Source organism: Salmo salar, chromosome ssa01, assembly GCF_905237065.1.
Source record: "Salmo salar chromosome ssa01, Ssal_v3.1, whole genome shotgun sequence".
Lineage (NCBI taxonomy): Eukaryota > Metazoa > Chordata > Actinopteri > Salmoniformes > Salmonidae > Salmo > Salmo salar.
The window spans coordinates 82,238,728-82,266,212 of NC_059442.1; the positions used below are offsets into that span (position 1 = coordinate 82,238,728).

General features: G+C 42.7%; 1 protein-coding gene and 1 long non-coding RNA gene across 7 annotated transcripts in view; one reads left to right on the plus strand and one right to left on the minus strand.

Annotated features, from left to right (window-relative positions):
• The first annotated feature begins 2,276 nt into the window (after positions 1-2,276).
• Positions 2,277-2,817, plus strand: LOC123744586 (uncharacterized). The gene is made up of 3 exons (XR_006770918.1): positions 2,277-2,367; positions 2,412-2,607; positions 2,798-2,817. It is a non-coding gene; the product is annotated as an uncharacterized lncRNA (long non-coding RNA).
• A 3,157-nt stretch (positions 2,818-5,974) lies between these two features.
• Positions 5,975-27,485, minus strand: part of rbfox3a (RNA binding fox-1 homolog 3a) — a 744,884-nt gene continuing 723,373 nt past the window's right edge. For 5 of the 6 annotated variants that reach the window (XM_014212853.2, XM_014212878.2, XM_014212840.2 and 2 more), the window contains 4 exons: positions 27,351-27,390; positions 25,854-25,918; positions 22,097-22,175; positions 17,150-19,696 (listed from right to left, as the gene is read on the minus strand). In XM_014212853.2, coding sequence (XP_014068328.1) covers positions 19,652-19,696; positions 22,097-22,175; positions 25,854-25,918; positions 27,351-27,390 — 229 coding nt within the window. In that variant the 3' untranslated portion in view covers positions 17,150-19,651. Of the gene's footprint in view, positions 7,445-17,149; positions 19,697-22,096; positions 22,176-25,853; positions 25,919-27,350; positions 27,391-27,485 lie in introns of those variants that run through there. The other variant, XM_014212871.2, reaches the window with a different exon arrangement.

Consider the following 27,485-nt stretch of genomic DNA (forward strand, 5'->3'; position numbering starts at 1 on the left):
ATGTTTGAGACCTGTAATTTGTAATTTAAAAAAATGAGTTTATAATACAAGTATTTGTATTCATTTATAGTGGTTCATAATTTTCACCCAGCATTGGTATCAGAAGTCTGATGGCACTATGGTGTGATAAGAGTATCTGCTATATGACCAAAATGTTAATGTATATGTAAAAATGAACACTTGCAAAGCATGCTGGGTATTATTATAATGAATTCTGCTCCTGAAGAAGGCCAATAATAATACCCGGTGTGCTTTACAATTGTTAATTTTTACATTTACATTTTGGTAATTTAGCAGACATTCTTATGCAGAATGACTTACAGTCAGTGCAGAGTATGTGAGCGGAGGTGAACGGTCTGTACTTTTCCCTTTCTGAAAATAAATAACAGTCGCTCCAAATTCGCTTTATTCAGTTTTTGTTTAAAAAGATCCTTTAGAACCGACATATAATTTTGTGACTATGTACTATTTGGTTTTTAAGTAGGCTATCCTAAGAAGCTTCAACATTCCAACAACATGTCGTAGGCTATTGAACCAGGACCTACCTGATGATATGCGGTCGCTGTGTTAAAAAAAACACTTGATTTTCTCTAATCTATTGATGATCAGATACTTCAGTTGTCACTGGTTCTGTTGGGCTCACTTCTTACAGTTAATAGACAACTTTAGCACTGTTACAAACTTAGACTCCTCTTTTTTGAACAATAGCCCGTATAGAAATCTAAACATCTCTGGTGCTGCAGCATGCTGTCATTCATTGTCTTACTTTCAATTACACAGGCTGTGTGACCTCTTTCTTGGTATACTCATATCAACATCTCTGTGCATTAGTGGGTGGGTAAGCTAAATAATAAGAATAGAATAGGCCTAATTACAAGAATGCTGGGCAGAGCATGCCCAGAGCATGTGAAATTGGAGCGAGAGAAACTCCAACCAAATCACACACGCTCTGCTCCTTGCTCCACTCCAGCTCCACTCTGCTCACATCCTGGGAGTCAGAGCATTCAGCTAAGGTAGATTAACAACCCCATACTGTATTACAGTCTAAGTAAGCCCAAAGTTGTTTTGCTACCGTTACTGAGAATGTCGTTGTAGTAATGGTGTGTACTTGCATATTTATTTTGTATTTTGAAAATACTAAATACCTACCTGTATGTATCTGTATTTTATCTAAAATCAACTCAAAAGTATGTTCTATTTTAGTTTGGTACATTGGTCTTTAGAGTATCTTGTATTTGTAACATTATAGATTTGAATGCATCTTTTGCCCATCTCTGACACACACACACACACACACACACACACACACACACACACACTTGACCAAGATATCAGTCTCTCGTCGAGGAAATAAATATTTATTAATAACTGTAGTAATCATGATAATAACTGCAATAATAATTGTGATAATATTTGAACAATATCATAATAGTACTGTATCTCTGAAGCACATTGGAAGCATACAGAAGGTAGGACAAAACAAGGAGATAGAGTACAGATTTTGAACAGCTGAAAATGTAATCTCTTTAAATTGTTCAATATATCTCTTTATTTATGTTTTTCATTTACCTACTCATCTTTTAAACTATATGACCTTGGAACAATTACCAAAAAGAAGAAGAAAGAAATAGATTTGTTTGCACATGAAGAGTCCTTGTTTTGAATATACAGTTATACAACGTTCTGATATAGACAGAGAAGGGAAGGGGGGGAGTCTGTACATTCGGAATACAAAAGCACAAAGTTTATAAGCCGTAAACAGATAGATAGACAGACACGAACAGAAGGGAAGGGTTTCTCTTTCACAGGGCTTACTTCTACACCACTCCAACCTTTGTGCTTTGGGGGACTGCAGAGGGTGTTGGGAACTAGGATGGTGACAGATGGGCAGGGAGATGGATAAACTATAGGGGGGGGGGTAGGTCTGTGGGTTTGGCTTAGGGGGTTGAGAGTTGTATCAGGTACTATAGGATAAACTGGGTCTGAACTGGGTTTGGTTTGGACTGAGATTTCTGGTTTTAGATGAGACAGGGTCAGTGTCTGGTTTTAGATGAGACAGGGTCTGGTTTTAGATGAGACAGGGTCAGGGTCTGGTTTTAGATGAGACAGGGTCAGGGTCTGGTTTTAGATGAGACAGGTTCAGGGTCTGGTTTTAGATGAGACAGGGTCTGGGTCTGGTTTTAGATGAGACAGGTTCAGTGCCTGGTTTTAGATGAGACAGGGTCAGGGTCTGGTTTTAGATGAGACAGGGTCAGGGTCTGGTTTTAGATGAGACAGGGTCAGGGTCTGGTTTTAGATGAGACAGGGTCAGGGTCTGGTTTTAGATGAGACAGGGTCAGGGTCTGGTTTTAGATGAGACAGGGTCTGGTTTTAGATGAGACAGGGTCTGGGTCTGGTTTTAGATGAGACAGGGTCTGGTTTTAGATGAGACAGGGTCAGGGTCTGGTTTTAGATGAGACAGGGTCAGGGTCTGGTTTTAGATGAGACAGGGTCAGGGTCTGGTTTTAGATGAGACAGGGTCAGGGTCTGGTTTTAGATGAGACAGGGTCAGGGTCTGGTTTTAGATGAGACAGGGTCAGGGTCTGGTTTTAGATGAGACAGGGTCTGGTTTTAGATGAGACAGGGTCAGGGTCTGGTTTTAGATGAGACAGGTTCAGGGTCTGGTTTTAGATGAGACAGGTTCAGGGTCTGGTTTTAGATGAGACAGGGTCAGGGTCTGGTTTTAGATGAGACAGGGTCAGGGTCTGGTTTTAGATGAGACAGGTTCAGGGTCTGGTTTTAGATGAGACAGGTTCAGGGCCTGGTTTTAGATGAGACAGGGTCAGGGTCTGGTTTCAGATGAGACAGGGTCTGGGTCTGGTTTTAGATGAGACAGGTTCAGTGCCTGGTTTTAGATGAGACAGGGTCAGGGTCTGGTTTTAGATGAGACAGGTTCAGGGTCTGGTTTTAGATGAGACAGGGTCTGGTTTTAGATGAGACAGGGTCAGGGTCTGGTTTTAGATGAGACAGGGTCAGGGTCTGGTTTTAGATGAGACAGGGTCTGGTTTTAGATGAGACAGGGTCAGGGTCTGGTTGTAGATGAGACAGGGTCAGGGTCTGGTTTTAGATGAGACAGGGTTTAGGTTACAAACAAATTAGGGTTTTGTAAGGAAGCGTGTGGATTTTCGGGAAGCCGTATATCATTGAGATAAGTGGTGGACCTGGGCTTTGGGTTAGCAAAGGGGTATAGGTGAGTTTAGGAGTTTAGGATAACAGAGCTATAGTGAAGTCTGCTTCACACCTGTTTGGCATATCCACACACTTAAATAAAAAAATGTCATCCCTTTCAGCGCAAACATTAACACACACACACACACACACACACACACACACACACACACACACACACACACACACACACACACACACACACACACACACACACACACACACCACCACTTTCTGTGGTGCTGGGAATAAAACAAATTCTTACCAATATTCTATGCTCAAAGACAAAAAATACTCCCTGCAATAACATTCACTTATGCTTGTTTATTTGTATGTGTAAGTTCCGATAGACCTACATATTTACAAGGGTGCAGAAGCAAACTTGTGTGCAGGAGTAGTTTTATCACTGCTTTAATCACACATCTCTATCATCAGGGATGGACAACAGGTCTACATGAAAACAGAAAGTCTGAAACAGACCAAAGAACACAGAACCAGAATATTTGTCTCTGTGACACCCCAGAGTTCTCAGCTCCCAGATCTCTGTTAGATTGACATCGTAGTTAGTTTTTTGGATTTGTTTGCTTGTCTTTTTTATTACGTCAGGTCCCAGTCTCTCTCAGTGCCAGTGCAGACTTGACAGCAAGAGTCCCTTGAGCTTTGCAACAACAGAAAGAGTGGTGAGAGGTTGACAGGGGATTTTCCTCTAGAACACATACGTGTTACCACACACACACTTTTTTGGTTCAGGTCTCATGATTTGTGCCACATACAGCTAATATGTTCTTATCAGACACACTTATTGAGAGCAATTACAGTTAAGTGCCTTGCTTAAGGGTATATTGACTTTTCATATAGTTGACTCTGGGATTTGTACCAGTGACCTTTTGATTACTGGCCCTTTGCTCTTAAACGCTAGGCTACCTGCCTCCCCAACCTTTCAAATCACATACAGCTGTCCCCTTGTCCACTTGTTACGATTCCCATTCTGTCGTCTCTGAGACAAATAATGCAGCAAAATAGGTTTTTTTCATCCATTCAACTGCAGGAAACGTCCTTAGGCCAGCCCATCAGATACAGTCACACCTGAGTCCAGGGAAACGTCCTTAGGCCAGCCCATCAGATACAGTCACACCTGAGTCCAGGGAAACGTCCTTAGGCCAGCCCATCAGATACAGTCACACCTGAGTCCAGGGAAATGTCCTTAAGCCAGCCCATCAGATACAGTCACACCTGAGTCCAGGGAAACGTCCTTAAGCTAGCCTGTCAGATACAGTCACACCTGAGTCCAGGGAAATGTCCTTAGGCTAGCCTGTCAGATACAGTCACACCTGAGTCCAGGGAAATGTCCTTAGGCTAGCCTGTCAGATACAGTCACATCTGAGTCCAGGGAAACGTCCTTAGGCTAGTCTGTCAGAGAAAGCAGCTCATTGTGGTATAGGGAAGCTTGATCTGCAGCAGAGGCTGTGGTGAACTCAGAAAGGAGAGAGAGCTCAGTGTTTTACAGTACCATCCTGTCCTCCGCTCAGAGAGGAGAGGAATAGGGTGTCCCCTCATTCCCCTCATTCCCTGTCCTCAAAACTGGATCCTCAACCCCCCTCTGGAATATGCTTCCCAAATCCCCTCGAACACACCTCAGGATTTAGCTAGCGCTGTCATTGTGGGACTGACTGTGTCATTACAGTCAGCCTTGCCCTCCCACCACCCCCTCTGCAGCGCTAATCCCTCGTTCCCTCTCTCTCTCTCTCTTTCACCTCAGAAGAGAGAAAAAGAAAGAAAGAAAACTATATTTGAAAAAGTTATTTTATCTGGCACACAGGACAGTATGCGGCTCTGCGATTCTCTTCTCCTGGTGTTCTTGTTCTCATCAAATGTTAAAAGCCTTGGTGAGAAGCGTTCTGACTGATCCAGTAATGATTACACTTATCTGGAGGTTCTTATCTGGAGTGAGTCTGTCTGCAGGGCACTGGTGTGTTCCACATAATACCTTCCCCAGTCACTTTGGCCTTTACGTGACCGAAGTCCAGCATTATGGTAGAAGAATCGTTTGCTATATTATCATTGTGTAGTGTACAACATACATATTGTTACAGAGTACAGTTTGTTTGTTTTTAAAAAATAACAACATTTACATAAAAAGTCCAAGAGTTTTTGAAGTTACATTCAATAGCTGAACCAAAGGAAGAACAGTAAATAGACAAACAGAAATAATGCCACACAATTATAGTATAAATCTCTCGATATGTTCGACAGTGCATTAAGTCCTGCGTCATGAAATCAAATATTGATCAAATTAAAAATGTAAAGCAAATTTAATTCCAAGGGTTGCAGATCACAAATAGATATATTTATATTCATCATTTATAAATGTTTTTTTTTCTTTCTCAGTAATACAATAAATACAACATTAGTAAATGGCTACAATGGACTTTTTCCCACCATGTCTGACAGCATGTTATTAGTACAATGTTTAAATATAGAAGGATGTCACTCAAGTAGAGTTTGATATAAATAGAAAGGTTTAAAGAGACTTCAATAAAATGTTGTTGGTTGGTGTTGCAACCCCTCTGACAGAACCTTTTTTTCTCTCTCTCTCTCTCTCTCTCTCTCTCTCTCTTTCCAACCCCTTCTCTCTCCCCCTCTCTCTCCCCCCTCTCTCTCCCCCTCTCTCTCTCTCCCCCCTCTCTCTCTCCCCCTCTCTCTCTCCCCCTCTCTCTCCCCCCTCTCTCTCTCTCCCTTCTCTCTCTCTCCCCCTCTCTCTCCCCCCTCTCTCTCGCTCCCCCTCTCTCTCTCTCCCTCTCTCTCCCTCTCTCTCCCCCCTCTCTGGAGCCCATACCTAAGATGGATGGAGGAGTCAAAGACTACATCCCAAATGGCACACTATTTCCCACATAGTGCACTACTTTTGAACAGTAGTATATAGGGAATAGGGTGCCATTTGGGACGCGTCCCAAGTGACGATTGGGAGTGGACAGCTCCCATGTTTCTAATTTGTAGCTCGATCCCCAACCTGCCCACCACCTCCCACCCCAACACGATGTACAAAAGAAGTGATTTGTTTACTACACAGCACAGCCACCTCAACCACAACTACACAACAACATGTTTTGGTAGCGACGCCGTGGTTCAGGGGGCTGCTGTGGCCGGCAACAGACATGACCTCTTGATACTAACCCCTGACCTTTAACCTCCAACCCTTTGTCCATGTTAATTTTAACTCCACATGCCCCCTGGACACCTAAATACAATACAGTGTGTGTTCCATAACTTTTTACAGGCTTCTCTGCTTCCTTGCTGAACACACACCTTCTTCTTCTTCCATTGACATTGGAGGGGGTCTTTTAGTTCAAGCTACAGAGATACAAAGTGAACTGGAAGCGCAACGTGTAGAGAAGAGCAGTTTTTAAAGTGGAAGGAAGCTCCGAGAGTTTAGCTCCACACTAGAGTTTCAAGGTCCCCCTTCATATGACATCACTTTTTGTTTTCACTTTCCCTAACTTTCACCATGACCGACAGAAAGTAATTCATTCTAAACGGCAAGTTAACTGCCGAGGCTGACCTGTAAATGTGGCCCATTAGTGGTCAGAGTTTGTGTGGGATGTCATACGTTTTTACCCTTTCCATGGAAGACGCAGCCAAGCACTCATTCGCCTGCCATTTGGGGTCGTTGCTATGGCGTCACCACGGTGTTACCGTGGCATTACCATGACGTCCATATGAGTCATGTCAGGCAGACAAGCAGGCCCCTTACCATCAGCGTCTTGCCCCCCCACACACCTCCCATTCACCTGAACTTCCCAAAGACACATTATACATCTCTGTTTTTTAGTTTGTTTGTCCCCCCCCCACATTTTTTTTTAAGCATACTTATACATTACATATAATAATATATTTACATACATTACTCTTTGCTCTTTTTGGAAATCATAAACTTAAAAAAGTTTAGAAAAATAAAATAGTTTTATGGTGCCCTTTCTCTTGGTCTCGTCCGCCCAGCAAGGCTTGTCCCAGGGGAAAGCTATATCTCGCTCCGCCCCTAAAACTCCAGGCGCAGTGGTTTAGGCCGTTGTTATGGTGCTTGGCCAAAACATCTTCCATCCACCCTCCCCTTTAAGCCTTGATAGAAGGGATCCTGACAATGTCCTCTCTTTTTGTATTTTTGTTGATTTCGTTTATCTTGTTTTTTTGTGTTCTTTCTTCATCCATGTTGTCATCCTTCTAGTTTTGGTTTTATTTACTAGAATAGAATAGAAACAACAAACAGGTCAATGTCAATGGATACTTTTTTTTCATATACTGTATACTTTTATATTTAATATTTTTTCAACAGCATATTTTTTAATATATTAAATTCCAAACAGGAGCACCTAAGACATGTAATATATTTTCAAAGTATAGGGACAGGTGTAAAGTCAATCACAATCACAATCAATACAAAAAAAATAATTCTAATCAAATCAATACAACAATATAAAAAATATAAACATCAGTAAAATCAGTAATGTTTTAACTTATTTAACATAAAAAAACATTGCCGTTGAGATCATGAGTTGAGACTGTGAATAAAAAAGACATTACATAACAGAATAACTAACAGAGGATTATAAACTGGGTGCTTCGAGCCCTGAATGCTGATTGGCTGACAGCCGTGGTGTATCAGACCATATACCACGGGTAGGACAAAACATGTATTTTTACTGCCCTAATTACTTTGGTAACCAGTTTATAATAGCAATAAGGCACCTCAGGGGTTTGTGGTATATGGCCAATATACCACCCCTAAGGGCTGTGTCCAGGTACTCCGCGATGCGTTGTGCCTAAGAACAGCCCTTAGCCGTGGTATATTGGCCATATATCACACCCCATCGTGCTGTATTGCTTAAATACCCTATGTATCATTAACCTGTAACAGGCTAGGAGTTACTACATGCAGCTATGGAGCAATTGCTCACAATTTCTTGCATTTTCGTACAATTAAATGAATTAACAGTGGTAAGTACCTTTTAATTGCCTGTACTTACAGTACATAGCAGTAATTACATGGTAATCACATTGTAATTTGAGGTTATACCCTATGGCTAGTAATGTTACATACAGTAGGTTATAGGTTACCACTAGGTTTTGGTAAAGTGCCATCATAAAAGACAGTTTTAGAGTTTAGCAGCTGAGAGAGAGAGAGAGAAAGAGAGAGAAATGGGGATAAACTGCATTAAATTCCTGGAGAGGGAGAGAGTTCTGCTGCACACAGCAGGGGTTCTGTTGACGGGCTATAGAACCTCTTTAATTCAGAGAGATGAGCGTCTGGTGTGTCAATCTTCAGAGGGAGAACACAGAGGCCGACTTTAATTTCAGCAGCACTTTGTAGTCCCTCACCCCCTCCTACTCTCCTCCTCCCTGCACCTCCCGGTCCTCCGGAGAGAGGAACCCAGAAACCAGCACAGCTGTGCCATGGCCTCACCAATCAGCCCCAATAATGCCTCCCTCTCGTCTCCTGTAGTGGACGTTCCCCCGCCCTCACGTGGGAGGGCCCTTAAAGCCCTGCTCCAAAAACAAACACAGGAATAAAGACAGCCTTCTGTAGAGGAAGGATGGAACAAAAGAGACGGGGAAGGCGGGATGGAGAGCGAAGAAGAAGAGAAAGAAGAAGAACGGTGGTGTGAATCCCCCTGGTCGTTGTTGTGGTGAACGCTGCCGGGCCAAGTCTCTCTCTCTCTCGCTCCCCCTCCCTCCCTACCTCAGAGAGCAGCGCTGACAAACATATTAATCACCTCGGGCAAATAACTCCCAGAGAAGTTAATGCACTGAGAAGCCTTCGCCGCAGCCCCCCACCCCCTGCCTCTCCTCAGCTCGCCCCACCTGCGTTTGTGTGTGTGTGTGTGTGTGTGTGTGTGCTTCAGTGAAGACTTGAGCTGAGAGCACCAGCTCCTCCTCTCTTCCTGAAAGTGAGAGAATGAGGGAGAGAGAGAGAGAGAGAGAGGGGAGAGAGAGCAATGAAGAGGGAGAGAGAGTTAGGAAAGAGTGAGTAGAAGTGGTAGAGTCGGCTGGATCATCCGTCATGTTTCAAAAAGCAAAGCAGAATCACCTTGCGTTATTAATGGCATCAGCATCCTTGAAAGAATAGACGAACGTGAGGCCTGGGGGTGACTTGTTTAAAGACAAAGTATATTGAGTTTGAGGATCAACAGTTAAATATGATATATACGTTTGATATAAACCTTTGATATCTGGCCTAGATGAATGAGAAGCTTTCTCTTTTGTCCAGAGTAACAGTTACATACAGTACAGAGTATTGATAAAGTACAGTAGTGTCGCCTGATACAAGAAGGCTTCTGGGCATATCTGGAAAATACTAACTTCAAACACAGAATAGTAATAACACAGAAATATAGTAAATACACTGTGATGATGACCACTTGACAGATGAGTAGATATATAATACACATACAAAAGATAATTTGCAATACATGTGTACATTTACACAGTGTTTGGAGTTTTATTTTGCTTGTAGTTTTTGTAAAATATACTTTTCAAAGAAATCCCGACATCTAAAACTGCAACATAGTTTGTTTCAAACAGAACAAAGTCGCACAGACATACAGTACCAGTCAAAAGTTTGGACACCTACTCATTCAAGGGCCTTGAGGACAGCTTTGCACACTCTTGGCATTCTCTCAACCAGCTTCATGAGGAATGCTTTTCCAACAGTCTTTAAAGAGTTCTCACATATGCTGAGCACTTGTTGGCTGCTTTTCCTTCACTCTGCGGTCCAACTAATCCCAAACCATCTCAATTGGGTTGAGGTAGGGTGATTGTGGAGGCCAGGTCATCTGATGCAGCACTCCATCACTCTCCTTCTTGGTCAAATAGCCCTTACACAGCCTGGAGGTGTGTTTTGGGTAATTGTCCTGTTGAAAAACAAATGATAGTCCCACTAAGCGCAAACCAGATGGGATGGCATATCGCTGCAGAATGCTGTGGGAGCCATGCTGTTTAAGTGTGCCTTGAATTTTAAATAAATCACCAACAGTGTCACCAGCAAAGCACCCCCACACCATCACACCTCCTCCTTCATGCGTCACGGTGGGAACCACACATGAGGAGATCATCCGTTCACCTACTCTGCGTCTCACAAAGACACGGCGGTTGGAACCAAAAATCTCAAATTTGGACTCAGACCAAAGGACAAATTTCCCCCAGTCTAATGTCCATTGCTCGTGTTCCTTGGCCCAAGCAAGTCTCTTCTTCTTATTGGTGTCCTTTAGTAGTGGTTTCTTTGCAATAATTCGACCATGAAGGCCTGATTCACGCAGTCTCCTCTGAACAGTGATGTTGAGATGTGTCTGTTACTTGAACTCTGTGAGGTGCAATCTGAGGTGCAGTTAATTGCCGATTTCTGAGGCTGATAACTCTAATGAACTTATCCTCTGCAGCAGAGGTAACTCTGGGTCTTCATTTCCTGTGGTGGTCCTCATGAGAGCCAGTTTCATCATAGCGTCTGATGGTTTTTGCGACTGCACTTGAAGAAATGTTCAAAGTTCTTGAAATTTTCAGGATTGACTGACCTTCATGTCTTAAAGTAATGATGGACTGTTATTTATCTTTGCTTATTTGAGCTGTTCATAATATGGACTTGTTTTTTTACCAAATAGGGCTATCTTCTGTATACCACCCCATCTTATAACAACACAACTGATTGGCTCAAACGCATTAAGGAGGAAAGAAATCCCACAAATTAACTACTTTTAACAAGGCGCACCTGTTAATTGAAATGCATTCCAGGTGACTACCTCATGAAGCTGGTTGAGAGAATGCCAAGAGTGTGCAATGCTGTCATCAAGGCAAAGGGTGGCTACTTTGAAGAATCTCAAATATAAAATATATTTTGATTTGTTTTACACTTTTTTGGTTACGACTGTACATGATTCCGGGACGGCAGCGTAGCCTAGTGGTTAGAGCTTTGGACTAGTAATCAAAATGGTTGCAAGATCAAATCCCAAGAGCTGACATGGTACAAATCTGTTATTCTGCCCCTGAACAACACAGTTAACCCACTGTTCCTAGGCTGTCATTGAAAATAAGAATTTGTTCTTAACTGACTTGCCTAGTTAAATAAAGTTTAAAAAAAATAATCCATGTGTTATTTCATAATTTTGATGTCTTCACTATTATTCTACAATGTAGAACATTTAAAAAATAAAGAAAAACCCTTGAATGAGTATGTATGTCCAAACTTTTACTGGTACTGTATATTTAAATTACTTAGCTCTCTGCATCTAGCTAGCTACACACAATAAAAAATGAACATATCGAATGAATCAAACTAAAGAAGCATACCAGAGGTTTCAGATTTCTCTTTCCATGAACATCTGCACCTCAAGTTTGGCTTTTTATTCAAAGGATATGGCAATGAGAGTCCTCCAGTGGAGTTTTGAAAAATGTGATCTCACATGGCTCCTTTGACGTTAGCATTGTGGCTCTTCATAATATCTACCAGAATACTGTCACCTGGTATTCCATTGAGAAAAGCCATCTCTGTTACTTTACATGGGAGAGATAATGATGATTTACGATGCAAATAAACTTCCCAGCCAGAGAGAGTGATATCAATACAAGATCACTACCTCTGGTGGTGTATGGGCTATGGGCTATGGACATTGACTTGGGTCAGTGGAATGGAATTAAGGTATACATTAATGGATTGTTGTGGAAGAGGGAGAGATTAGCTGAGGAAGCCGATGGCAGCCATTTTGTGGCTGGCCCGTGGCCCGTGGTGCCATCTTACAAATGACTGCATTAACAGAGCCAATTAAAGTGGCAATCATTTAATGGTCGCCTACGCAGCCATGCGAGACCAGGCCTTTTATCACGTCAATCGGCCATAAGGCGGTAAGATTCAGTTAGAGCAGAGTTCTGCAATCTGGCCAGTGGACCGACTCAGCTCCGCTCTACTCTCAATAAAACATGTCTCAGTGTCTCCACTCTCAGCACTGACTGGGCCCTAGGAAGATAGAAGATAAGTTATGTCCTTTGAAAACAAATACACTGAACCGCCTAATTTAATCAAATCTATCCATTTTAAATTCATAGTACAATTAGTGGTAAAAATAGTCTGGGAATATTTGGGACAAACAGTTAAAAAACTAAATATGGGAATTTGATATTTTGCTTTTTCATAAACTCATGAAGAACACATGTTTTCAGGGTGGGGTTCTCTCCTTCATCAGAAATCAAGGTGCAGATGGAGTGATGGGAAAAAAGAGAAAAGAGCAGCATTTTATAGAGCCACGTCCTTCTCTATCTCGCCTCTGCAGTCATACTACCCAGGATGCTTCGCTTTCATCTCCAAGCGCTATTTGAGTTTTAGGAGCGTTGTAAAGACGTTTACGACAAAAAGCAACAAACAAAACAAATCAACATCAAATAAAAAAACACACACTGTGTGAACTCCTCTAGGTTATTTGGACACATTGTATACACACGCACAGTAGTATAGCATGATAATACAATTCACATGGTCATCTAGCCATAGACACATAGAATGACATGGTAAGCCATGGTCGCGTCTCAACCAGCACCCTATTCCTTATATAGTGCACTACTTTAGACCAGGGCCCATAGGGAATAGGGTGCCATTTGGGAAGCACGCCATCTCTCCCCTTCTGTAAAACTATCAACAAAAAGGTGAAAGCCTTTTTTAAGTCATGTCCCCACTTTTTAACCCCTATAGGACATGATATACTTTTATAAAAGGAAGAACATTTTATTTTTTATTTTCTTTCTCGATTTTCTCAATCTAATAATAATAGATAAGAGCACTATAATCCATTTGATATACTAATAAATGCTATGCTATAACGCTTTTAATTCTGTAATAACACACAAGTACTGCAAGAAAATGATTATTGGAAAAAAGCACACCTTGTAAAAAACAAACTAAGATAACTTTAATTCTGAAAGAAACATGTAAAGTGCCATGGAAGAGGTTAGAAATATAGAATACAAGTAAACATACAGTATGCCACACCAGAATATTACTTACATGAAAATATAACAGCAACATCAGAGTTGGTATCCCACTACCACAGAACAGCTGTTTTTACATTTTAAGGTTATAGGCCTATTGAGAGTGATCTAGAGCAGGGTTTCCCAAACTTGGTCTCCCCCCCCAACTTTTTGGGTTGCCCCCGGCGGAACCTTTTCTAGTTGAAAAACGTTCCTTGGAACCCCTCTGAAAAGGGTCTTCGAGGAACCCCATGTGCAAAGGTTCAAACCAAAACCTTTTTGCGATGGGAGGGGTTCAATTTTGAACCTTTTTAATAATATATTGTAGCGGTGGCAGCCTATGAGAAAATTGGAGGAAAAATGGAGAACCTCATCATGTTGGTGAGAGTCTCCCCTTTCCATAGTGGGGTCATATTAGTTTGTAGCCCGAATGGTTCGGATGGTACAGACTGAAGTTGGCACATCGTCGGTACCAACTTCAGACTTGTCCCATGAGGCTTGTAGGGGTCATGTTTGTGAGAGTCCCATCTTTCCATACAGTTAGTAGACCAAACTGTTTTTATGAGAATTGCGATTTTTGGTCTGACAAACAGAGATGTTGCTCTGCCACTTTCCACCGCAGATGCAGAAGGCCAACGTAGGTGGATGTTGTGGATTGAGACATATCTGTATCTTAAACTTACTGATTTCGATGAGGATTGAGACTGATATCTGTAGCTTAAACTTACTGATTTCGATGAGGATTGAGACTGATATCTGTAGCTTAAACTGACTGATTTCGATGGGGATTGAGACTGATATCTGTAGCTTAAACTGACTGATTTTGATGAGGATTGTGACTGATATCTGTAGCTTAAACTGACTGATTTTGATGGGGATTGAGACTGATATCTGTAGCTTAAACTGACTGATTTTGATGGGGATTGAGACTGATATCTGTAGCTTAAACTGCCTGATTTTGATGGGGAATGAGACTGATATCTGTAGCTTAAACTGACTGATTTTGATGGGGATTGAGACTTATATCTGTAGCTTAAACTGACTGATTTTGATGGGGATTGAGACTTATATCTGTAGCTTAAACTGACTGATTTTGATGGGGATTGATTTATCATGGAATTAGATTGACACAAGGGTGAAATTCTTAAAGAATATTATAGGTTCCTCCAAGAACCCCTCAACTAACCGAAGGTGCAAATATGAAACATTGACTAGCAGTGGTTCCTTTAGGATCTCCAGGGTTCCTCGAGTCACCATTAATTCTAAGAGTGATTGAAAATGTTGTATATAAATACTGAAATATTTAAAGGTGGATATGTAAAACATTTTTACTGGATATATTTGAGGTGTGAGCCAAGCTTGTGAAATACGTTTTGTCATTGAATCTGCCAAAGGTTAAGGTGTACCCTAATCTATTCATATGAACAGATCAACAGCAATAAAACCTACACAACAATTCTAAACATTTTAAGCACCCTTGGTTGCCCTTTGAGTTATTTAAGAAGCCACAGATATTGTACTAAGAAGACAGAAGCTGTAGTAATAGCAGGATAGATCATATTCGGTATGGTACACTCTGAATCAAACAACAGCTAGTACTAGGATGTGTACGTTCAGAGCCATAGATGTATATATTTGTTTATATATTTTTCTAAATATATGGCTCTGGTAACAATCCTTGAGGATAAATTGGGTGATGGACAGTACAGCAAGCACAAAAGACAGCCAGACACATGTTTAGAATAATACAAAACAGAACATACAATACTTGGTCAACAATCATGCTGGTTCCACCAGGCTAATAATATACATCTATGAGTGAGGACTAAGTGTATGAGAAGTGAATCCTAAGTGTGAAATTTAGCAGGACCCCAAGGACATGGGAGGTTAGAATTACATCTCTTCACTTTAAAAGGAGAAGAGAGAGGTGGGAGAGTAGAGGAGATGCAGTTTATCCAATCCATATTTCACAATGGCCTTCTGATCATTGGGAACAGAAAGGGGGAATAAAGAGAGTCTGGAGAAATAGACAAAACAGCCATAGAGGTGTGTGTATGCCTGTGCTTGTGTGTGGTGGAGTCAGTCTGGTGTATCTTCAAATGAGATCAGTGCTTATTGACTGAGCTCTGTTATCGCTAATCTGTGGAGTAAATTGCCTCGGTAGCAGTTCCCCTATACAGTCTCCTTACTTCCCTCGTGGCCCGCCGCCACTGACTCCCTTCTTTACGATCCCATCACACAACATGTGTGTGTGTGTGTGTGAACGTCTGTGTGTAGATGAGAAAGTACCTGTTTGTCTGTATAAGTGTGCAGGTGTGTGTGTGTGTGTGTGTGTGTGTGTGTGTGTGTGTGTGTGTGTGTGTGTGTGTGTGTGTGTGTGTGTGTGTGTGTGTGTGTGTGTGTGTGTGTGTGTGAGGGGAACATGATCAGTGTTGTAAGAGGTTGTGGGACGAGGAGACGCTATTTAATTCTCACAATGACCTGCCCTCTTTCTTTCTTTCTTTCTTTCTTTCTTTCTTTCTTTCTTTCTTTCTTTCTTTCTTTCTTTCTTTCTTTCTTTCTTTCTTTCTTTCTTTCTCTTCCTCTCCCCTCTCTCTCTCTCTCTCCTCTCTCTCTCTCCCCCTCTCTCTCTCTCTTTCCAACCCCTTCTCTCTCCCCCTCTCTCTCTTTCTCTCTCTCCCCTCTCTCTCCCCCCCTCCCTCTCTCTCCCCTCTCTCCCTCTCTCTCCCTCTCTCTCCCCCCTCTCTCTCTACCCCCCCGCTCTCTCTCTCTCTCTGCTAGGCCTGGGCAGGGTCCCTTACAAACAGAGAGAGTCAATCTCAGAGAAATTAAAGAGAAGAACACAGTCTTAAAAAACATATTTTGGAGTGTTTTATGGAAAGAGAGAGATATGGAGAGAGAGAGAGAGAGAGAGAGACAGAAAGAGAGAGAGAGCGAGCGAGCGAGAGAGAGAGAGAAAGCGAGAGAGGTTTCATCCAATACAACTCACAGAGCTGAGCTTGGTCAGGTGTGTGAGGTGTAACATCACAAATCGTTCCCCATCCCAAACCTTTTTCCCCTTAACTGTCAGTAGATCCAAGATTGATGCCGGTAGATAGGGATCAATCGATACCAGCAACATGGGAGTCTCTTACACTCCCCTCCCGCCTCCCACTTTATCTCAGTAAGACTGAACATCTTCTCCTATGGGAGTCCTAACATCCTTCCTAATGTCAGTCACAAATCTAAAAGCACCTACCTCCCTCTCTCTCTCTGCCCTCCCACCTCTGCACCCTATTCCCTTTCTAGTGCCATACTTTTGACCAGGGCCCATAGGGTCAAAAGGCTCAGTTCAATTGGGATGCACCCGAGGTCTCCGGTAATCAGACTGTCTATATGGGACAGTGTCTGGGACTGGAACACAGCATGCTACCATGCAAGGTAACAACTCAATGGCCTAATCAATACAGTATGTGTGTCTATCTGCCTGTGCTCTTCTCTCTTCCATACCGTACAAGCCTGTAGTGTAGTTATTATTCCAGTAAAGAACACTAGCCAATCTCAGGGGACGAGACATGGCAATCTCAACAAAAACAGAGACACTTTATCCATTAAAGCAGCAGTGCAGTCAACCACGTGATTTTCCACTTTAAATGTTTTTTATATTTAAATTATACTCCACATTCTGAAATTGTGAAAATGATAATAATGCCCTTTTTGTGTAAAAACTGTTTGGAAATATAAATGCCTGGAATGTTCATTGACCCAGATCATGACATCACAATCTGATCTGATTATTCTGACCAATGACCAGTCCTGTTTTATTTGCATATGTATGCTCCTATTTTGAAGGGGTAAGTGGGTCAGGCTTTAGTCTAGATGATCCTATCCGCCAATCAGGGCTGTATATGTCAATATATTTACATTTGTATCAACATGCCCACATGATGACTGAGCAAAATATATTTGGAGTTATTTTAATGAAATAAACACATACAGTGATATATTAGACATACAGTGATTATTTAAAAATGACATTAGAAAGACTGCATGCAGGCTTTAAAAAACAAATGAGTGTGAAGAAGAGAGTTAAGGGCCCTTTCGTTCCTCTTAAATCATATATCTATCATTTTAATAACACCACAAGTAACCATCATCGTTTCCCTTCAACATCCTCTTTGTTGAATAGTGTTAATTATTCATTTTGGCATGGCGAAAAATAATGACTTGAGATATTTAAGGACTCTTTCTGAAAAGAAAAACTGACCAATGAAAGAATGCACAGCAATATCAACATGAAGTATTATTGCTTATTTTGTAGATACTATAGCTTATTTTGTAGAGGAAAACGGAAAGCTTACAAAGTGTCATTGTGTAAAAGAAACGCTGTGTTCCGCTTTAACAGAACATTATGTAATATTTTTGCATTGTAATTTCAGAAAATGTCCATAATATATCTGCAGTAATAGTGGAATGATAGTGTTTCACACAATTCTTTCCACCTAGAAAAAATATTTTTGCCGCATACAAATTGCATTGAAAATGCAGCCTTTCTATTTGACAACAAAAGATGGTCTGGCTTCTGCTGGGAAGCCTCCCTCTCTTCCATCAGTGTCACTCAGAGGCGTGGTCATCTCCTTCTCGAGCACAACCAACAATGGCAGAATGGGGCAAGGGTCAAACATAAATAAATCGTTCTGATTGCTGGTTGCGAAAATGTATACTCAATTTCAGTTTATGTGTGGAAACAATGTGTTGCAATTTGCCTAGCTTCCTCAAGGTGCAAGCAAAGTTAGAGTGCTGTACCTTTAAAGCCATTCTGTGGAGATGGGATACTTTCTGCCTCTGGCTCAGTGCCACAATCAATGCTCTCTCTCTGACACAATGCTGCTGCTGCCCAGGCCATACAGCAATGGCTGCCATAGCTCTCCCAAAGATGGTGGATAAATAAGATAGTTTACTCAGGCCGTTAACCATTGAAAAAAAATTGTCAAGGTTCCTGTCTGTGTAAGTGGGCATCCCCTCTCTCCCGTGAGCACGCTTTCCTCCATAATATCTGGCATGCTCAAGCGAGAGCGGGAACGGGAATGGGTACAGCTGGCTCTGGTCTACTTAGTGTCCCCTCCCCACTCACCACACCGCCCTGTCTGATCCGCCTGACCAAATTTATTTTGCCAGTGTGATGTCTCGCTCTGGGGCACCGCCTCCGTGGGTGGGGGCTATAAGTAGGCCAGAGTGGCCCCGCCCCTATCAGAAGAAATTAGCAAGTCGAGTGTCTTGCTTTCTCTTCTGTCTCTGGCTCTCCTCCACTCCACATATCACTTCCTCCTGCGCAGAGTTCTACAATACTGCTTCCTGTCAGCCATTTTGTTGCAGCTCAAACTCCTTTAGATATATAATACAAGCCATTTAACAGATGCTTTTATCCAAAGCAACTTACAGTCATGAGTGCATACATTTTTTACACATGGGTGGTCACAGGAATCAAACCCACTATACTGAGGTTGCAAGCACCATAATCTATCAACTGAGCTCGAGACAACCCCCCAGCTGAGTGAGTTTCTGTTTCTCTCATTAGCCTAAGAAGTCTCAGGTCTACAAACTAAAGGCTTGTTATTATGGGTCTGTTCTGTAGGCTTTGGGTCCAGCCAATACCCTTAAGGGAATGAAATTGGCCGGCTGTACCATTTACTTACTTAATAAAACCCAGTTTGAAATTTGTTGCTTAAACTGGAATTGCTGACCATTAGCGAGCTTAATGTATATTGGGAAAATGACTAATTGAAACAATAAGGGTACAGAAAATGGGTTGGAATTAAAACCTGCAATCACAGACACATCCCACAGGAGCTGAGTTTGAGAGCACACACTTAAAGAGAGGAAAATACAGCGGTGAATTCCCTCTGTATGACTCACATTATACAGAGGCAGCAACCCGCACCATGAAATACTATTATCAATGAGAAAGTGTTCAATTAATGACAATATTTTAACATTTATTGAAGAGAGAGAGAGAGAAAAGTGAGAGACCTACATGTATTCCCTCATCTCCAATTTCTCTCTCTCTCTCTATGTGCTTTCTTACATTCAAACCATCAATCTCAACCCCGAGAAGTACAGGAAATTAAAAATAGCATCATTTACAGTACAGCGATGAAAGACAATGCATATAGTCAAATAAAACTCTTAAAATGAGACTTCAATTTGAGAGATTCTTAACAAGGGGTTCATGTGTTTTTTGGACCTGGAAGTGTTTTGTTCTAGTTTTTGTTTTCCACCAGGAAGTATGAGTTTAGTTTGATAGTTGTTTTTGTTTTCCACCAGGAAGTATGAGTTTAGTTTGATAGTTGTTTTTGTTTTCCACCAGGAAGTATGAGTTTAGTTTGATAGTTGTTTTTGTTTGTTTGTTAGTTTGTTTTGCTGGGGGGTAGAAGGAGGGAGGCGTTTGTCCCTCTCTCTCTCTCTAGTAGGGAGTGAAGCGACTGCAACCTCCTCTGTATAGGCTAGCCTGCAACATCAAAGATGAAAAAAGCTCCAATCAGTATTCAGTATAGGAAGCTTGGTTTATAGAATATTATATTGGCTTCTTTTTCCTCTTCCCTCTCAAAACTTTCTTCCCTTTTTACTTTTTTAATTTTGTTGCAAAGGTTGGAGTGTTGGTGGAAATTGAGAGGAGATGAGTACTGGAGATGTTAATGTGTTTGTGTGCGTGCGTGCGTATGAATGTGGCGTTATGTTTGTGAGAAAGGAATGGAAGGAGTTGAAAAGTGGTGGTAAGATTCTTACTAAGCAGTGACTAAATTCTCTAAAGTTTGACTCTTCAATCAAAACTAAAAACTTCAATCAAGACTACAAATTCTAAATAGGTCATTGAATCAGATATACAGTAGCTAATTCTCTTTCATGTCCAGATCACGATTTATACACAACATGCACCCCTCACTCTGCCTCCCTCTCTCTGCCCCTGCCTCTGCCTCTGCCCCCGCCCCTCTCTCTGCCCCCCTGCCTCCTTGCCTACCCTCCTCTACCGCTCCTCTGTCTCTACCCCTCTCTCTGCCCCCAAGCAGGTTATACAAGTATCCTAGTACAGACATGGTTGCCTAAATCTGTCCCGCTGCCCAGAGCCCCTCATTAAAAGTGGCATAGATGATTATCTGCCTCTCCTATCTTCTCCTCTCATATCTTCTCCTCTCATATCTTCTCCTCTCATATCTTCTCCTCTCATATCTTCTCCAGCCCAACTGCAGAGGGAAGCTGCTAGCTCTGCTCTAACCTCCCTGGACCTCATTAACAAGACTCTTAACCCAGGAACTACTCATCAAACATCATTAGATATGATTAAATATTTCTCTCCTTCTCAGTCTCTCTCTCTTTTAGTAAATGTTTGTTCTTGTTCAGTGATTCTACAAGATGGCATTTAGCCATCTTGTCACTTGTTGTTCTGCCTTAGTGTTTGGCCCAGATTGACACGGTACCCCAGCCTCTTCTCTTCCCATTCAGCCTATCCATCTTTCTCCTAACATTCTGGGCTTTTTACTGTAATGGTGTATGGATAAAAGTTAGGTTTGTTTGGGCGTGGTGGTGGTAAAAAAATCTGCAGTGTACGTATAGTTACGAAAAAGGGAGGAACATTTTGAGAAAAAAGAGAAGAGAAGGAATAAGGGAATAAAAAAAAACACAGGCCACAGTTTTAATTAAGTAAATGAATAGGAAAAAAATGAGTCGAATAATTAATGAAAGCTTTTAGCTAGCAGCTGCACGGGGGGGTCGCTCGGTAAGTGAGAAGGGGGAAGGAAAGGGGGGGTCGCTCAGTAAGGGAGAAGGGGGAAGGAAAGGGGGGGTCGCTCAGTAAGGGAGAAGGGGGAAGGAAAGGGGGGTCGCTCGGTAAGGGAGAAGGGGGAAGGAACGGGGGGGGTCGCTCGGTAAGCGAGAAGGAACGGGGGGTCGCTCGGTAAGGGAGAAGGAACGAGGGGGGGGGGGTCGCTTGGTAAGGGAGAAGGGGGAAGGAACGGGGGAGGGTCGCTCGGTAAGGGAGAAGGGGAAGGAACGGGGGGGCTTTCCAGCATCACGCGCATGTCTGCACACAACACCCTGCACATCTGTCTAAGGCAAGACTTCTCATCCAATCAGCTTCTCCAACAGAGCTAAGGGGAACTGGGTGTAATTTTTCTTCTCTCTTTATATATTTATTCTTTCTTTCTTTAATCTCTCATGGCTCGAGACTGCATGCACTTGATGGTCGTTCATCTTTGGAGGAAGTCCCTATCCACACCCGGGAATGAAAACAAATTGTTTTTTATTTTATTTTCTCTTTTTTTGGGAGGGGGCTCTCTTTTTTTTCTGCAAGATATTTTTTCAACTTTGATGTTAGCTGCAAAAGCTAGCTAAAAACAAACATGAACCAATTGACTATTTCTTCCTGTGGAAATTTGGGAGACTCCACTGATAGTGGAGGATGTACAGGTCTCATTTCAATTTCAAGCAAAGAGATTCAGGCCAATTAAAATTGAAAGGGGTTAGAGAATAAGGCAACAATGTGTCTGGTTCATTTACTGAAGTGGCAACAAGTCAGCTTTAAACTGATAAATCTCACATTGAAAATCACAATTCAATTCTCCTCACAAGTGTCCATTCTATTTTCATTTATATGAATCTGTACATAATGAATATATTACATTTATCATACATTGTAGTTATATCATGTATCTTTAAAAGAGCCCATACACTTTCTATAGCGCTTGGACTACTAGCCTGCATCTCAAATGGCACCCTATTCTCTATAGAGTGCACTACTTTTGATCAGGGCCAATATGGAATAGGGTGCCATTCTGGATGACGCCTTAGTGTTAAATATGAATACGTTCTAGTAAGTAGTGGTCATAGTAGCAGAAGAGGACAGAGGACTCACCATAGTACCCACACTGTACGTGGCCGCAGGACCAATCGTGTGGTGATATGGGTCTGCTGTTGCATAGACTCTCCCGTAACTGTATGGGAGAGAGGAGAGCAAGAGACCACACCCTTGTCTTACAACGTGTCTTAGGTTAAGTGTGTTCAGGATTCATTTTTATCAATTACATAATATTTATCGTGTTAGACAAAATCAGATATTCATTCAAATTCAGTATTGGGAATTGTTTCTCCTAACGGACCTAACCTCAAATAGGAATCATCTGCACTTCCGGTTAGATTGAATAACGGCCCTTAAGAGTTTTGATAACAGATAAGTAGTGTCAAACCGGTCCACAATGAGACACTAACGCTCTGGGTCGTCGATTTTAACTGGGGTCCGGAGACTAGATCTATAATCATTTCCCCTCTCAGTCACGTTACAGACAGCCCTATGGGATGGAAATGCAATCGATGTCTCGCTATAAATGTATGTCGTAAAGGTGAGAGTGTGTGATTGCAATGATTTGTTTTACCCGTTTCAATTTATGAGAAAGAGGAGGGAGTGTTTTATCTTCTGATGGAGGGAGGGATGGGTGGAGGGAGGGAGGGATGGGTGGAGGGAGGAAGGAAGGGAGGGATGGAGGGATGGGTGAAGGGAGGAAGGGAGGGATGAGAAGTGGGAGGGAGGAATGGGAGGAGGGAGGGAGGGATGGGAGGAGGGATAGAAGGATGGGTGGAGGGAGGGAGGGATGGGTGAAGGGAGGGAGAGAGGGTTGAGAAGAGGGAGGAGGGAGGAATGGGTGGAGGGAGGGAGGGATGAGAAGAGGGAGGGAGGCTGGGATGGGAGGAGGGAGGGAGGGAGGGATGAGAAGAGGGAGGAAGGGAGGAGGGATGGGTGGAGGGAGGTAGGGATGGAGGGGGAGGGAGGTATGGGAGGAGGGGATGGGTGGAGGGATAGAGGGATGGAGGAGGGAGGGAGGGATGAGTGGAGGAATAGAGGGATGGGAGGAAGGGATGGATAGAGGGATGGGAGGAGGGAGGGAGGGATGGGAGGGAGGGATGGGAGGAGGGAGGGATGAGGGATGGAAGGAGGGATGGAGAGATGGGAGGAGAGATGAGGGAAGGGGTATGGGAGGAGGGAGGGACGGGAGGGAGGAGGGAGGGATGAGGGATGGGAGGAGGGATGGGAGGAGGGATGAGGGATGGGAGGAGGGATGGAGAAGGGATGGGAGGAGGGATGGAAGAGGGATGGAGGGTAGTGATGAATGTAAAACCAGTTAGATAGACGGAGGGAGGAGACAGAGAAAAGGAGATATGTATGAGGAAGTAAGAGGGATAGAGGGAGATGAAAAGTAAAAAAGGATGAGAGGTAGAAAAATTTGACCCGAGACTAGAGGACAGAAGCAGAAAGATAGCAGAAAGAGGGGGATATTGGCAGAGAAATAGACAAATATAGGGTCCAATAGAGAGGAAGCGATAGAGTGAGGTTGATAGAAAGAAAATGGAAGCAAGTGAGAGTGACTAGAAAGAAAAAAGAGTGAGAGAAATAGACCGTCTGATCTAGGGTCATCCCTGCTCTTTTCCTGTTCTCAGCTCCTGTCTCTGAAGGCTTATTCCCTGTCTATTCACCAGCACTAGCTCGGAACTAATCCCACCATTCCTCCCTCCCTCCTTTCATCCCTCCATCCCTCTCTCTCTCTCTGAGACGGGACAAGCCGGGCCGCGTCGACCACTTTATTTATTCCTCTCCTCTACATCCCTCTCTCTACTCCCTTGTTTGTTTGCTCTCCTCCAAAAACGAGAGATGCCAGTGGAGGTCTGGAGGGCAAAGATAAGGCCCTGTACGGGTTGGCCTATCAGAGAGAAGAGGAGAAAAGAGGGATGGCAGATAGGAGGAATGAAATGGGGGATGAAAGGAGGGATGGAGGAGAGGTGCAGGGAGGTAATGATGGCATGGTGGGAAAATGAAATGTTGGAGCATGACATCGTTGCAAAGAACTGCAGAGAAGAGATGAAAGAAAGGAGAGGTGGATGAATGGGAGGAAGAAAGGTAGGTGGTTAATATGCAGGGGAAGAGATGTGAATAGATGGATGGATGAAGAAGGAGGGGTGGAAATAGACAAAAAGGAATCCACGCCCTGTTACTACACTCTAAAAAATGTTGGTTGTTTGGTTGACCCAACTGCTGGGTTGCAGGCATTGGGTCACTTAGTTGGGTTGTTTTCTTTAAAAACTACTGGGTTATTGGTGCTGGGTTATTGACATATGACCCAGCGGGTCAGATCAGAAGACTGGAGGCGTAGTTTAGTAGGGGCGTGGCATTCAGATTATTTTTGGATACCTGTGGGAGTAAATGTCATTCTTGTTCATCTGTTCTGTTGTATAGTTTCCACATGTTAAGGTTGAACATTGACATTTCTTTAAATTCAATGAGGCTTACAGAAGTGTATTTTATTTATTTAACTAGGCAAGTCAGTTAAGAACAAATTCTTATTTACAGTGACTGCCTACTTGTAAAGCCCCCCCGGCCAAACCCTCCCGTAACCCGGATAACACTGGGCCAATTGTGTGCCGCCTGAAGGGGCTCCTGATCATGGCAGGTTGTGATACAGCCCAGGATCGAACCTGGGTCTGTAGTGACGCCTCTAGCACTGCCTTATACCGCTGTGGCACTCGGGAACCCGAGTTCCCTTAACACCTATGTAAATCCTATTGTTTGGACACAATAAGGTGGTTTACCTCATTATAATTTGTAATAAATTATAATATTACAGAAAAATTTGCAGTATGTAAACTTAAGATAATGAACAGGAATGACATTTACTCTTACGGGTGGCCAATTAGAGCTAGCTGAAAGCCACACCCCTAATAAGCTAAGATTACATAAAAAAATACCCAGCTGCGAGTTCAACCCAGCATGAGAGCAAAAAATACCTAACTGATGGTTAAATTTATCCATGCTTGGGTATTCATGCAACCCAACTGGCGGGTTAAAAATAACCAATATTTACCCAGCGCTGAGTTACTAGAGAACCCAAATTGGGTTGTTTTTAACCCATAATTTTAGAGCGTAGTAAAGGTGTAATGTTACCACTATGCCAGCTGTCATGTTCTTTCTGTTGACATGCACCACTCAAGAACATAACAGCTGATTGGCTGTGGAGACTTAAGCAGACAGGACATGGCTATGTGTTTGTGTGAAAGAGCTCCCTGGGGAAGCAGAGGCAACAATTCTCTCAGTTCCACACTGATCCACTGCCTCTAAGCCCTCTTAGCCAACAATAAATAACACTCCACCCCTCAGTGAACTGACTGACTCACTTTAAATCACAAGAGCTTAAAAAAGAAGAGAAAGAAAATAAGAAGTGAGAGAACAGAAAGAGAGATGAAAAGATGACACAGAAAAACATACAGGCAGCAAAAAAGAGATCAGTCAGAGGGAGAAAAATAGAGAAATAAATGATTGACAGAGCAAGAGAGAAAAAAGAGAGGGCGATTAGAAGGAGAGAATGAAATAACTCTAGCAGAGAGAGAGAGAGATACAGCCAGCCCTTCACCTGCTCTGCTCCTCTGTTCATAATTCCCCTGCGTTGTCTGATAAATCTAACATTATCTGTGGCCTACAGGCTCCCGATGCCACCGTCCTTTATCAGGCCTGACACGCTCAATCTCCCCTAGACTAGTTCTCCCAACGCCCTCACACAACCCTCCCAACCCATGGAGGAGAGCTGCGAGCCTGGTTTGAGGTTAGTGGAGCAGTGTGTGTGTGTTACCTGTCGCTGTATGCGGTTGCAGCCGTGGCTGCTGGCTGGGCGTATCTGTATGCTGCATAACCTCCCTGTGAAGAACACAGGAAGAAAACACGCTGTTACTGATAATACACAGAGGTTGCGTACCAAATGGCACCTTGTTCCCTATATAATGTGGTGCACTACTGCTGACCAGGACCAATAGGACCCTGGTCAAAAGTAGTGCACTACATACGGAATAGTGTGCCAATAAGGATGTACACAAAATAACAGTCATTGACTGAATAAGGTGTAATTTTCTTCCATTAATAAACCCTCTAACACAACAATCAGCGTAGTGCTACAATACTGCAAATACATGACATTTATAAGAGAGAGGGAGAGAAAAAATGCCAGTGCAGCAATTATTGTGAATGAATGGAGAGGGATGGGCCATGTGTGTGTGTGTGTGTGTGTGTGTGTGTGTGTGTGTGTATCGCCATGGCGATTAACGAGGGTGTAATTAATGTGTGGGGCGGGCGAGAGGCTTATGGAGCAGAGCCAGAGGGAGCTGTTTCTGTGTTCAACAATGGAGAGGGGACAATGTGTGTCTGTGTGTGAGCATGTGCATTTGTGTGGTGTGTGGTGTGTGGTGTGTGTGTGTGTGTGGTGTGTGGTGTGTGTGTGTGTGTGTGTGTGTGTGTGTGTGTGTGTGTGTGTGTGTGTGTGTGTGTGTGTGTGTGTGTGTGGTGTGTGTGTGTGTGTGGTGTGTGTGTGTGTGTGTGTGTGTGGTGTATGTGTGTGTGTGTGTGTATTTGATGACTGAGAGCCACAGCCCGAGGCCCATTCATATTACCTGTACAAGCTGACATGACACCTGACATACAGGCTAATTGACCATTCAACAGCCCTTGTTCCAATTACAGGAACATCAACTGCAATACTGTTGAACTGCAGTCATACTAGCAAACAAACTCAGACACTGGCTTACATGCAAACACACACACACACACACACACACACACACACACACACACACACACACACACACACACACACACACACACACACACACACTTCTCCAAAGAATCAGACATCATTTACAAATGAAGCATTTGTGTTTGGTGAGTCCACCAGATCAGAGGCAATAGGGATGAGCAGGGATGTTATCTTAATAAGTGTGGGAATTGGACCATTTTCTTGTCCTGCTAAGCATTCAAAATGGAACAAGTACTTGTGGGTGTCAGGGAAAATGTATGGAGTAAAAGGTACATTATTTTCTTTAGGAATGTAGTGAAGTAAAAGTTGTCCAAAATATAAATACTAAAGTAAAGTACAGATACCCCAAAAAATGACTTAAGTAGTACTTTAAAGTAATTTTACTTAAGTACTTTACAACACTCGATGCCCAGAAGGGTTTAAATTCACCAGTCAGGCGGCTTGGCAGATAAGGAAAGGGCCCTATCAACACAACAAGAAGGGGATGAAGAGAAAGACAGAAACAGAAGGAGGGAAAGAGTGGAAATAAGTAGAATCACTTACGTATATTTCTGCACCATAGAAGCCGTCCTGGTAAACAACACTAGAGATGGAACAGAGAGACAGACAGTAAGCTGTAGCATGCTGTAGCACACTATTGTAGCGTCTCAAATGGCACCCTATTCCCTATATAGTGCA